Below are 14,042 nucleotides of genomic sequence, written 5' to 3' on the forward strand. Positions count from 1 at the left end.
CCCTTCTGAGCGCCTATTTTCAGCTGCTGGGAATATTGTAAACAAGAAAAGAAGCAGCCTCACCCCAGAGCATGTAGACATGCTAACCTTTCTTCATTACAACTGTTAGACACTCACTGGAATGAGTAGAATTGGTTATTGTGTACTGTGTTGGACTGGATGTTTATTTTGCACATTTTAAAAGCAATACTTAATGTTTGCAGTGCTCCAGAATATTTAGATTGGCACTTTTTTGTGCTGGATGTTTATCTTTATTTTTGCACATTTTAAAACAAAATAAGCAATACTTTTACTTTTGTTGAAATGTTTACACTGTTGTTACAGAATATTTCGTTTTGCACTTTTTTGTATCGGATGTTTATCTTTATTTTTGCACATTTTAAAGCAAAATAAGCAATACTTTTACTTTTGAAATGCTTATACTATTGCAGAATATTAAGATTTGCACTGGATGTTGACTTTTATATTTGCACATTAAAAAGCAAATAAGCTACTTTTAATTTTGTTAATTGTTAAAAGTTTTAAATGTTTACATTGTTACAGAATATTTAGTCATGTTGTTGTCAATGTTGACTGAGTGGCCATACTTTTTTTTTTCGTAAATAAAAGCCATGCCTTTTGAAAAAACTGGCCTACATTTATTTTTTCATCTTCATTTTAAATAAAAAAATTATCGGTAAAAGGAAAAATAATCTATAGATTAATCGATAAAATAATCGATAGATTAATCGATAGAAAAATAATCGTTAGCTGCAGCCTTACTTTTGACACTCCTGCTATAGATAATAATAAAAAAAAATCTGATAAATCTATGGATAAAAAGCAGAGCCTGGCGATGCATGCGCGTTTATCATAACTCTCTCTCTCTCTCTCTCTCTGTCTCTGCCCCTCCCTCACCAATGCTGCTGCGCGCACAATTTGTTTTGTTTTTAACCCCTTCTTAACCCTGAACGTACATTGACAATACACGCAACCCTAACTCAAAATGCCGGACATTTGAGGCATTTTAAGAAACTCCGCCCTGACAGCTCCGCAAAAGAGGACATGTCCGGGGAAAAGAGGACGTATGGTCAGTCTAATCCAGGGGTCACCAACTTGGTAGCCCGTAAGGACCAGATGAGTAGCCCGCTGGCCTGTTCTAAAAATAGCTCAAATAGCAGCACTTACCAGTGAGCTGCCTCTATTTTTTAAATTTTATTTATTTACTAGCAAGCTGGTCTCGCTTTGCCCGACATTTTTAATTCTAAGAGAGACAAAACTCAAATAGAATTTGAAAATCCAAGAAAATATTTTAAAGACTTGGTCTTCACTTGTTTAAATAAATTCATTATTTTTTTTACTTTGCTTCTTATAACTTTCAGAAAGACAATTTCAGGGAAAAAATACAACCTTAAAAATGATTTTAGGATTTTTAAACACATATACCTTTTTACCTTTTAAATTCCTTCCTCTTCTTTCCTGACAATTTAAATCAATGTTCAAGTACATTTTTTTTTTTATTGTAAAGAATAATAAATACATTTTAATTTAATTCTTCATTTTAGCTTCTGTTTTTTCGACGAAGAATATTTGTGAAATATTTCTTCAAACTTATAATGATTAAAATTCCAAAAAAATATTCTGGCAAATCTAGAAAATCTGTAGAATCAAATTTAAATCTTATTTCAAAGTCTTTTGAATGTCTTTTAAAATTTTTGTTCTGGAAAATCTAGAAGAAATAATGATTTGTCTTTGTTAGAAATACAGCTTGGTCCAATTTGTTATATATTCTAACAAAGTGCAGATTGGATTTTAACCTATTTAAAACATGTCATCCAAATTCTAAAATTAATCTTAATCAGGAAAAATTACTAATGATGTTCCATAAATTCTTTTTTTAATTTTTTCCAAAAGACCTGAATTAGCTAGTTTTTCTCTTCTTTTTTTCGGTTGAATTTTGAATTTTAAAGAGTCGAAATTGAAGATAAACTATGTTTCAAAATTTAATTGTCATTTTTTTCGTTTTTTCTCCTCTTTTAAACCGTTCAATTAAGTGTAAATATCATTAATTATTAATAATAACATAGAGTTAAAGGTAAATTGAGCAAATTGGCTATTTCTGGCAATTTATTTAAGTGTGCATCAAACTGGTAGCCTTTCGCATTAATCAGTACCCAAGAAGTAGCTCTTGCTTTCAAAAAGGTTGGACACCCGTGGTCTAATATAACGCATTTAGACATAATTAGTGTTATCTCTAATGTCTGTCTCAGAAAGTACCCGCTCAATTGTGAGTGTCCGCTCACCTGTGCGGTGAAGAAGGCGGGAGTGAGCGATCCAGACGGCAGCGCCGGACTGTTGAGGGCGATGGAGCCGATGTCGCTCCCCGCCAATAACAAGGACGGGGCGGAGATCTCCAGAGCTTTGGGTTTTTTGTTTTTAGGCGGGAGTCCGTCTCCGTGGTTACTACAACTAGAAGAGGAGGAGCTGCTGCTTCTCCCTCCTCCTCCACCGCCGCCACTGGTGCTGCTCCTCTTTTCAGGAGCATGGCGGGCACGCTCCCGGTGCCCGGAGGAGAGGTTAAGGGGCTGGGCACCCTGCTCAGAGTCCTCCTCCTCCTCCTCCTCCTCCGACGCCTCTTCCTCCTCGTCGTCGACAGCATGATGGACGGCGGAGCTCCATCTTTGGACCGCCTGCTTGTTCGGGGAGGCGGGGGAGCGAGGAGGCCGCATGGGCGCTCTGGCGGCGGAGATGTAGGCGTCGGTGGGCGAGCTCCCGTCGTTGGCGCCGAATCGGATCACGGAGCGCGGCTCCTCGTGGCGCTCGCCCCGCAGCGCCCGCAGCAGCTCGGGCTGGTTGTGGAGGGAGGCGATGCTGAAGGACGAGTACAGCCCCGAGCGGAGGTAGTCGTTCCGGTTCTGCTGCATCCCCAACGCCGCCAGCGTCCTCCTCTGCACCTCCTCCCCGTCTTCCTCCTCCTCTTCCTCCTCCACGTCCAGCTCGGGGGCCTCTCCTTCCTGCAGGCGGAACCTTCCGGAAGCCAGGCCCATCTCCACCATCTGGGGGTCCATCTTCAGGATCTCGGGGAAGGAGACAAACTTGTAGACAAACTTCTGGCCGATCACCTTCTTGATGATGTTCTGTCAGGTAGAAGACATCACTTTTACTCACTTTATTTACACAACTTTTGAAATTTGGGGGAGACAAGTAGGTAAAACTACAAATAAATGTTAAGTTGTTTCTTTTTTAAACGTGACAAACTAGCCTGTGAGTGCTTTTCGATGAGGGAGGGGCCCACAGCAGCACCCGCTGCTTTCATGTTTCATGTTGCCGTAAACCAACCGGGGCCGCCCCTCCTTATACGCACATTACGTGCCGTGCATAGGGCCCCGTTTTGTTAAAGTTAAAGTAAAGTACCAATGATTGTCACACACACACTAGGTGTGGTGAAATTTGTCCTCTGCATTTGACCCATCACCCTTGTTCACCCCCTGGGAGGTGAGGGGAGCAGTGAGCAGCAGCGGTGGCCGCGCCCGGGAATCATTTTTGGTGATTTAACCCCCATTTCCTGCTCAGTGAGAATCTAAATGAGAGGTCGACAACTTGTGGCTCCTCAGCCGCTTTGTTGCTCCCTTTTTAGAGGGGTTTACTTTTTTAACACCCCACTGGCGGAAATGTACGGAGCCCCTAAAGTGACATGGGGGGGAAAAAAATGTTATAATTTTTTTTTTTTTTTTTTAGACATGTATCTCGTGCGCACGAGAAACTATCTCGTGCGCACCTTTTATAAAGTTGTAAAAAATAAAAAAAATTATAATTTTTTACTTTTTTTTTTAGACATGTTTCTCGTGCGCACAAGATACATGTCTAAAAAAAAAATAATAATACAATTTTTAGTTTTATTTTTTATAACTTTTTATAAAGTTATAAAAAATAAAAAAGTTTATAATTTTTTACTTTTATTTTTTTAGACATGTTTCTCGTGCGCACGAGATACATGTCTAAAAAAAAATTTTTTATAACATTTTTATTTTTAATAACTTTATAAAAAGTTTCGAGAGATACATGTCTAAAAAATAAATTAATAAATAAATACATTTATAACATTTTTATTTTTAATAACTTTATAAAAAGTTTCTCGTGCGCACGAGAAACTTTTTATAAAGTTATAAAAAAGTTTATAATTTTTTACTTTTATTTTTTTTAGACACGTTTCTAGTGCGCACGAGATACATGTCTAAAAAAAAATATTTTTTTTTATAAAATTTTTATTTTTAATAACTTTATAAAAAGTTTCGAGAGATACATGTCTAAAAAATAAATTAATAAATAAATACATTTATAACATTTTTATTTTTAATAACTTTATAAAAAGTTTCTCGTGCGCACGAGAAACTTTTTATAAAGTTATTAAAAATAAAGTTTATAATTTTTTACTTTTATTTTTTTTAGACATGTTTCTCGTGCGCACGAGATACATGTCTAAAAAAAAAAAAAAAATTATAAAATTTTTATTTTTAATAACTTTATAAAAACTTTCGAGAGATACATGTCTAAAAAATAAATTAATAAATAAATACATATATAACATTTTTATTTTTTATAACTTTATAAAAAGTTTCTCGAGCGCACGAGAAACTTTTTATAAAGTTATTAAAAATAAAAAAGTTTATAATTTTTTACTTTTATTTTTTTTAGACATGTTTCTCGTGCGCACGAGATACATGTCTAAAAAAAAAATAAAAAAATGCATAACATTTTTATTTTTAATAACTTTATAAAAAGTTTCGAGAGATACATGTCTAAAAAATAAATTAATAAATAAATACATTTATAACATTTTTATTTTTAATAACTTTATAAAAAGTTTCTCGTGCGCAAAAAAAAAAAAAATTATATAATTTTTTTCCCCCTTCCATGTCCCTTTAGGGGCTCCGTAGATGTGCCTTTTTAATAAGACTTTTATCAATTGCAACCCGTCTGTGAGGCCGTGAACACGTCCTGAGATTACTGTAGGTTGAGTACAAGTAATGGTAAAAGGACCATAAGAGATAAATACAATCCATAGATGATTAAATAGTGATTCAAGTTAAAGTTAAGTTAAAGTACCAATGATTGTCACACACACACTAGGTGTGGCGAAATTATTCTCTGCATTTGACCCATCACCCTTGCTCACCCCCCTGGGAGGTGAGGGGAGCAGTGAGCAGCAGCGGTGGCCGCACCCGGGAATCATTTTTGGTGATGTAACCCCCAATTCCAACCCTTGATGCTGAGTGCCAAGCAGGGAGGTAATGGCTCCCATTTTTATAGTCTTTGGTATGACTCGGCCGGGGGTTTGAACTCACAACCTACCCATCTCAGGGCGGACACTCTAACCACTAGGCCACTGAGCAGGTTTTGCATGAAGGAACGCAAGTAAGATCTAAATTAACGAATGACGTGGCGTTTTATATGAAATTGGACCGCAAAAGTTTTTTTCCTAGCCCTTTTCTGCTCGGTCACCGATAAAAAAAAATAATTGCACATTTCTCCGCACATACTGTTCTTTAAATATGTTATTTTGCGCAAAACATTTTTTCTTTGTAGTTATTTTGTTCCCATTAAATGTGTATGAGTACAAAACATGCATCAAAATATATTCAAGTTTAATTTAGAAATATTAAAAAAAAAATGCACAAAAACAGTGTGAACATTTTTTGTAATGTAATGGATAGAACTTTGCTAAGGCGCCCAATTTAGCCAGGGGCGGCCCTAGACCCCACCTTTATCACTTCCCTGAGTGTTAAGAAAAAATAAATGTAATTTTTCAGAGAAACAAACAAGGATGTTGTATTTGTCCGAAATCATGCATCTTACTGTTCATTAAACATATGTTTCTTATTGCAAGTTTGTCCTTCAATAAAATAGTGAACATACTAGACAACTTGTCTTTTAGTAGTAAGTAAACAAACAAAGGCTCCTAATTAGTCTGCTGACATATGCAGTAACATATTGTGTCATTTATACACCTATTATTTTGTCTACATTATAAGATAGCACTTTATTGATTCCTTCAGGAAAATTATTAAGGACAAGTGGTAGAAAATTAATTATTAACCTACTTGTTCATTTACTGTTGATATCTGCTTCCTTTTTCTTTCAACATGTTCTATCTACACTTCTGTTAAAATGTAATAATCACTTATTCTTCTGTTGTTTGGATGCTTTACATTAGTTTTGGATGATACCACACATTTAGGTATCGATCCGATACCAAGTAGTTACAGGATCATACATTGGTCATATTCAAAGTCCTCATGTGTCCAGGGACATATTTACTGAGTTTATAAACATAATATAATTGTATTTATTTATTTTAAAACAGAAGATTTTGTGATGCTAAAAAATATCGATGTAATCATAGTAGTGTCGACTAGATACACTCCTGTACTTGGTATCATTACAGTGGATGTTAGGTGTAGATCCACCAACGGCGTTTGTTTACATTTTGACACCGGTGAGCTACGGTGTCTAGTGAAGCATGTTTAGCTATTCCTCGTCCTTCAGTGATAATGATACTTGTAAGAAACATACTTTATTTGTCGCCACGGAGGCAAGGATTAGTGATTTAGAAGTAGCTACAACACTGCAGACTGCAGCTGGACTAAAAATATTACAAATTGTTATGAAGGTGTCTGTTACTACATTATATATATACTTGCAGTGTGTATATTGTACATATTACATATTGTTATGAAGGTGTCTGTTACTACATTATATATATATACTTGCAGTGTGTATATTGTACATATTACATATTGTTATGAAGGTGTCTGTTACTACATTATATATATACTTGCAGTGTGTATATTGTACATATTACATATTGTTATGAAGGTGTCTGTTACTACATTATATATATACTTGCAGTGTGTATATTGTACATATATATTGTTATGAAGGTGTCTGTTACTACATTATATATATATATTTGCAGTGTGTATATCGTACATATTACATATTGTTATGAAGGTGTCTGTTACTACATTATATATATACTTGCAGTGTGTATATTGTACATATTACATATTGTTATGAAGGTGTCTGTTACTACATTATATATATACTTGCAGTGTGTATATTGTACATATTACATATTGTTATGAAGGTGTCTGTTACTACATTATATATATACTTGCAGTGTGTATATTGTACATATTACATATTGTTATGAAGGTGTCTGTTACTACATTATATATATACTTGCAGTGTGTATATTGTACATATTACATATTGTTATGAAGGTGTCTGTTACTACATTATATATATACTTGCAGTGTGTATATTGTACATATTACATATTGTTATGAAGGTGTCTGTTACTACATTATATATATACTTGCAGTGTGTATATTGTACATATTACATATTGTTAGGAAGGTGTCTGTTACTACATTATATATATACTTGCAGTGTGTATATTGTACATATTACATATTGTTATGAAAGTGTCTGTTCCTACATCATATACTGTATATACTTGCAGTGTGTATATAAAACATTGATGGAGACTAGTTTTGAAGTTGTTTTAGAGACTTTAAAGGCTACATCGGTGACTCATTAGCCGCATCTTGCAAGTGTTTTTTATCACCTTTAAAATCCGAAAAAAAAGATGTGTTTTCTTGTCTCTCATAATGATTGTAAACGAAAGGCAAAATTCCGAAAATAAAGTGCAGTTCCCCTTTAACAGCATTCATGTAAGCGCTCATCATGCCACATTCACACATTGATGATTGTGAATGCTCATCTCTCGGCACTAACAAGAGAAGTTATTCATCCTTATAGTAATTCATGTGAATGTTTGTCTCTCAGCACAACCGCAGTTCTTGGTGCTCCTTGGCATTATCAGTGCGAATGCTCGTTTCTCAGCATTCACACACATCTGTTGACACCATTTATATATATATTTTTTCCACAGCTTCTCCATCAGTTTTGACGCACAACAGAAATATTGGGAGCACTTGTTTCCCAGCATCACACTTTTTGACGTATTTGCGCTGCCTCTCAGCCTTTAAACTGTTGATGCCGACACGCTTGAGCATCCTACAAACCCCAAAAGCAGTGAAGTTGTCACGTTGTGTAAATGCTAAATAAAAACAGAATACAAATCCTTTTCAACTTATATTCAATTGAATAGACTGCAAAGACAAGATATTTAATGTTGGAACTGGTAAACTTTGTTATTTTTTAGCAAATATTAGCTCATTTGGAATTTGAGGCCTGCAACATGTTTCAAAAAAGCTGGCACAAGTGGCAAAAAAGACTGAGAAAGTTGAGGAATGCTCATCAAAACACTTATTTGGAACATCCCACAGGTGAACAGGCTCATTGGGAACAGGTGGGTGCCATGATTGGGTATAAAAAGCAGCTTCCATGGAATGCTCAGTCGTTCACAAACAAGGACGGGGCGAGGGTCACCACTTTGTCAACAAATGCGTGAGCAAAATTGTTTAGGAACAACATTTCTCAACCAGCTATTGCAAGGAATTTAGGGATTTCACCATCTACGCTCCGTAATATCATCAAAAGGCTCAGAGAATCTGGAGAAACCACTGCACGTAAGCGATGATATTACGGACCTTCCATCCCTCAGGCGGTACTGCGTCAAAAAAGCGACATCGGTGTGTAAAGGATATCACCACATGGGCTCGGGAACACTTCAAAAAAATCATTGTCAGTAACTACAGTTGGTCGCTACATCTGTAAGTGCAAGTTAAAACTCTACTATGCAAAGCCAAAGCCATTTATCAACAACACCCAGAAACGCCGCCGGCTTCGCTGGGCCCCGAGCTCATCTAAGATGGACCGATGCAAAGTGGAAAAGTGTTCTGTGGTCTGACGAGTCCACATTTCACATTGATTTTGGAAACTGTGGACGTCAAAGAGGAAAAGAACCATCCGGATTGTTCTAGGCGCAAAGTTGAAAAACCAGCATGTGTGATGGTATGGGGGTGTATTAGTGCCCAAGGCATGGGTAACTTACACATCTGTGAAGGCACCATTAATGCTGAAAGGTACATACAGGTTTTGGAGCAACACATGATATTCATCATGGACGCCCCTGCTTATTTCAGCAAGACAATGCAAAACCACGCGTTGCAACAGCATGGCTTCATAGTAAAACAGTGCGGGTACTAGACTGGCCTGCCTGTAGCCCAGACCTGTCTCCCATTGAAAAGGTGTGGCGCATTATGAAGCCTAAAATACCACAACGGAGACCCCCGGACTGTTGAGCAACTTAAGCTGTACATCAAGCAAGAACGGGAAAGAATTCCCCCTCAAAAATGTGTCTCCTCAGTTCCCAAACCTTTACTGAGTGTTGTTAAAAGGAAAGGCCATGTAACACAGTGGTGAACATACCCCTTTTTTCCAATGTGTTGCTGCCGTTAAATTCTAAGTTAATGATTATTTGCAACAACAAAAAAAACAGGAACATGAAATATCTTGTCTTTGCAGTCTATTCAATTGAATATAAGTTGAAAAGGATCTCAGCATCACTGTACATACATTTTTGATGGCTGCAAACATTCAGACTAATGCCGAGTGTGCATATTTGTTTTCCCAGCGGTCGAACCGTTTCTGGACTTCCTGTGAACGCTCGCCGTTTCTACGGGCAATTTTGCATTGACGTGAATGCCGCTTCTCCCATCAAGAAAGAGTAGAAACACATCATTGCAACACTAAGAGGAAGTGGCGCCAAAAGCAGAAGAAGAAGAAGAAGAAGAAGAAGAAGACGGCAGAGGCGAGTACCTTGTCGTAGTAGTAGCGCAGGGCCCGGCTCAGCTTGTCGTAGTTCATGTTGGTCTTGTTCTTGCGCAGCCCCCACAGCTTGGCCACCTCCTCCGACTTGAGGAGCTTGAACTCGCCGTCCGTGGACGTCCAGCAGATGAGGTGCTTGTGGCTCTGGTCCAGCAGCAGCTGCAGCAGGAACTGCCACAGGGTGATGGCGCTGTCCATCGCTGCAACGGGTAGACACACTTCTTAGTCATGTCCCACACACACACACAGATGTGTCCACATCGGACTCAATGTCGTGGCGAGGAGCGCGGGGAGGGAGGGGCCTGTTTGAGCCGGACCATGTGCCGGGAGGATGGTGAATAGAAGTGTGTGTGTGTGTGAGGAGGAGAGGAAAAACACACACGAGGAGGAACAACAGCTCAAGCCAGAAGTATGCTTGCGGTTCAACCTGGCCCACTCTCTCTCTCTCTCTCGCTCGCTCGCTCGCTCTCTCCACAGGAAGTGAAACGGGCGGCGGGGAGCGGGTTGTTCCTTTCATAGCGGAATGTGTGCACAGACACGCTCGATGGATCGCTTCTGTCGGCGAGATGCGGAAAGTGTCGGCATCGCAGACGGGAAGCGGGGTTTTTTTTTTTTGTTTGTTTTCCACGTCCGCCGTTGTGCAAAATGGCCTCTCGAGCGACGTTCTAACGCAGAGTTTTACAACCTTTTTCTGAGGCGAGGCACTTTTTTTTTTTAAACCGAAAAAAAATCCCCAGGCACACCACCAGCAGAAAACATTAAGAAATTAAAGCTTGCAAGCAGCGATGGACGGGACCGACTTTGACGGCACATAAAACCCAAACCGGAGCAGTAATTAAAACTCTTTCGTCAAATTTTAATCAGAAGGGTTCAATCTCTGTCCTGTGCTAGTTTGAAGCCGACACGACAAACGCGCTCAGAGGAGATAATGTTTGAAAAAAGGTGACCAGTTTTTACAAAATTTTGTTTTGAAGGGGGAATTGCAAACTTCCTGTTGATTTTTGCTGGGGGTTGTCAATTTATGAAATGTAGGTCTAAGTGAGACCTACATAGAGGTTTTTGTTTCATGTCTCTACGACATTCCTACTGGAAGTTACAAGCGGTTTTGTCTGTTTTCTTCCTAGGAGCAGTTTTGTCTGTGTTTTCTTCCTAGAGGGCGCTAGAGCGCAATTTTGAGTTTTGGGGCTGGGTTTTTTTTTATTAGATCGCAATTTTTGCCAGTCCTGATGTGTGTGTCCAGTTTGGTGAGTTTTGAAGCATGTTAAGGGGGTCAAATTATAGCTCAAAGAGGCAAAGGTGACTGTTTTTACAAAACTTTTGTTTTGAAGGGGGAATTGCAAACTTCCTGTTGATTTTTGCTGGGGGTTGTCAGTGAATTAAATCTAGGTCTAAGTGAGACCTACATAGAGGTTTTTGTTTCATGTCTCTACGACATTCCTACTGGAAGTTACAGGCAGTTTTGTCTGTGTTTTCTTCCTAGGAGCAGTTTTGTCTGTGTTTTCTTCCTAGGGGGCGCTAAAGCGCAATTTTTAGTTTTGGGGCTGGGTTTTTTTATTAGATCGCAATTTTTGCCAGTCCTGATGTGTGTGTCCAGTTTGGTGAGTTTTGAAGCATGTTAAGGGGGTCAAATTATAGCTCAAAGAGGCAAAAGTGACTGTTTTTACAAAACTTTTGTTTTGAAGGGGGAATTGCAAACTTCCTGTTGATTTTTGCTGGGGGTTGTCAGTGAATTAAATCTAGGTCTAAGTGAGACCTACATAGAGGTTTTTGTTTCATGTCTCTACGACATTCCTACTGGAAGTTACAGGCAGTTTTGTCTGTTTTCTTCCTAGGAGCAGTTTTGTCTGTGTTTTCTTCCTAGGGGGCGCTAGAGCGCAATTTTGAGTTTTGGGGTTAGGTTTTTTTATTAGATCGCAATTTTTGCCAGTCCTGATGTGTGTGTCCAGTTTGGTGAGTTTTGAAGCATGTTAAGGGGGTCAAATTATAGCTCAAAGAGGCAAAGGTGACTGGTTTTACAAAACTTTTGTTTTGAAGGGGGAATTGCAAACTTCCTGTTGATTATTGCTGAAGGATGTCAGTGTATGAAATCTAGGTCTAAGTGAGACCTACATAGAGGTTTTTGTTTCATGTCTCTACGACATTCCTACTGGAAGTTACAGGCAGTTTTGTCTGTTTTCTTCCTCGGAGCAGTTTTGTCTGTGTTTTCTTCCTAGGGGGCGCTACAGCGCAATTTTGATGAATGTCATTCATTTTCAATAAAAGCATTGAATGCATTTTTAACGAGGAAATCAGTCTTTTTTTTTAATCTACAGGGGTGGGCAATTAATTTTTTACCGGGCAACCCGAGCACTGCTGGAGGGCCACACCGACAATATTTCAATTAAATTTTGCTGAAATTATTTTTGATGTACCATAAGATAGATAATAATAATAATTAAAGCTGCAAGCAGCGATGGACGGGACCGAATTTTGCTGGTGTTTCCTGCCTTTACCCATTCAACATATCTTTACCTGCACATTACCTACCTTCCCTGCAACCTGGGGTCACACTGGTGCTTCTTTCTTTCACCCAAACTTCCTGTTGATTTTTGCTGGGTGTTGTCAATTTTTGAAATGTAGGTCTAAGTGAGACCTACATAGAGGTTTTTGTTTCATATCTCTACGACATTCCTACTGGAAGTTACAGGCAGTTTTGTCTGTTTTCTTCCTAGGAGCAGTTTTGTCTGTGTTTTCGTCCTAGGGGGCGCTAGAGCGCAATTTTGAGTTTTGGGGTTCGGTTTTTTTTATTAGATTGCAATTTTTGCCAGTCCTGATGTGTGTGTCCAGTTTGGTGAGTTTTGAAGCATGTTAAGGGGGTCAAATTATAGCTCAAAGAGGCAAAGGTGACTGTTTTTACAAAACTTTTGTTTTGAAGGGGGAATTGCAAACTTCCTGTTGATTTTTGCTGGGGGTTGTCATTGAATGAAATCTAGGTCTAAGTGAGACCTACATAGAGGTTTTTGTTTCATGTCTCTACGACATTCCTACTGGAAGTTACAGGCAGTTTTGTCTGTTTTCTTCCTAGGAGCAGTTTTGTCTGTGTTTTCTTCCTAGGGGGCGCTAGAGCGCAATTTTGAGTTTTGGGGCTTGGGTTTTTTATTAGATCGCAATTTTTGCCAGTCCTGATGTGTGTGTCCAGTTTGGTGAGTTTTGGGGGTCAAATTATAGCTCAAAGAGGCAAAGGTGACTGGTTTTACAAAACTTTTGTTTTGAAGGGGGAATTGCAAACTTCCTGTTGATTTTTGCTGAAGGATGTCAGTGTATGAAATCTAGGTCTAAGTGAGACCTACATAGAGGTTTTTGTTTCATGTCTCTACGACATTCCTACTGGAAGTTACAGGCAGTTTTGTCTGTTTTCTTCCTAGGAGCAGTTTTGTCTGTGTTTTCTTCCTAGGGGGCGCTACAGCGCAATTTTGATGAATGTCATTCATTTTCAATAAAAGCATTGAATGCATTTTTAACGAGGAAATCAGTCTTTTTTTTAAATCTACACGGGTGGGCAATTAATTTTTACCGGGGGCCGCATGAGCAACCCGAGCACTGCTGGAGGCCACACCGACAATATTTCAATAAAATTTTGCTCAAATTATTTTTGATGTACCATAAGATAGATAATAACAATAATTAAAGCTGCAAGCAGCGATGGACGGGACCGAATTTTGCTGGTGTTTCCTGCCTTTACCCATTCAACATATCTTTACCTGCACATTACCTACCTTCCCTGCAACCTGGGGTCACACTGGTGCTTCTTTCTTTCACCCAAACTTCCTGTTGATTTTTGCTGGGGGTTGTCAATTTATGAAATGTAGGTCTAAGTGAGACCTACATAGAGGTTTTTGTTTCACATCTCTACGACATTCCTACTGGAAGTTACAGGCAGTTTTGTCTGTTTTCTTCCTAGGAGCAGTTTTTCCTAGGGGCGCTAGAGCGCAATTTTGAGTTTTGGGGTTGTTTTTTTTTATTAGATCGCAATTTTTGCCAGTCCTGATGTGTGTGTCCAGTTTGGTGAGTTTTGAAGCATGTTAAGGGGGTCAAATTATAGCTCAAAGAGGCAAAGGTGACTGTTTTTACAAAACTTTTGTTTTGAAGGGGGAATTGCAAACTTCCTGTTGATTTTTGCTGAAGGATGTCAGTGTATGAAATCTAGGTCTAAGTGAGACCTACATAGAGGTTTTTGTTTCATGTCTCTACGACATTCCTACTGGAAGTTACAGGCAGTTTTGTCT

At 38.5% G+C, this 14,042-nt stretch overlaps 1 protein-coding gene across 1 annotated transcript in view; it reads right to left on the reverse strand.

The window, feature by feature from the left end:
* elk3 (ETS transcription factor ELK3) overlaps window positions 1–14,042 on the reverse strand; it is a 50,997-nt gene that overhangs the window by 14,545 nt on the left and 22,410 nt on the right. The window contains exons 2-3 of the mRNA XM_062043051.1: window positions 9,769–9,977; window positions 2,283–3,116 (exon numbers count right to left, since the gene is read on the reverse strand). Coding sequence (XP_061899035.1) covers window positions 2,283–3,116; window positions 9,769–9,975 — 1,041 coding nt within the window. The 5' untranslated portion in view covers window positions 9,976–9,977. The remainder of the gene's footprint in view (window positions 1–2,282; window positions 3,117–9,768; window positions 9,978–14,042) is intronic.

Source organism: Entelurus aequoreus, linkage group LG03, assembly GCF_033978785.1.
Source record: "Entelurus aequoreus isolate RoL-2023_Sb linkage group LG03, RoL_Eaeq_v1.1, whole genome shotgun sequence".
Taxonomy (NCBI): domain Eukaryota; kingdom Metazoa; phylum Chordata; class Actinopteri; order Syngnathiformes; family Syngnathidae; genus Entelurus; species Entelurus aequoreus.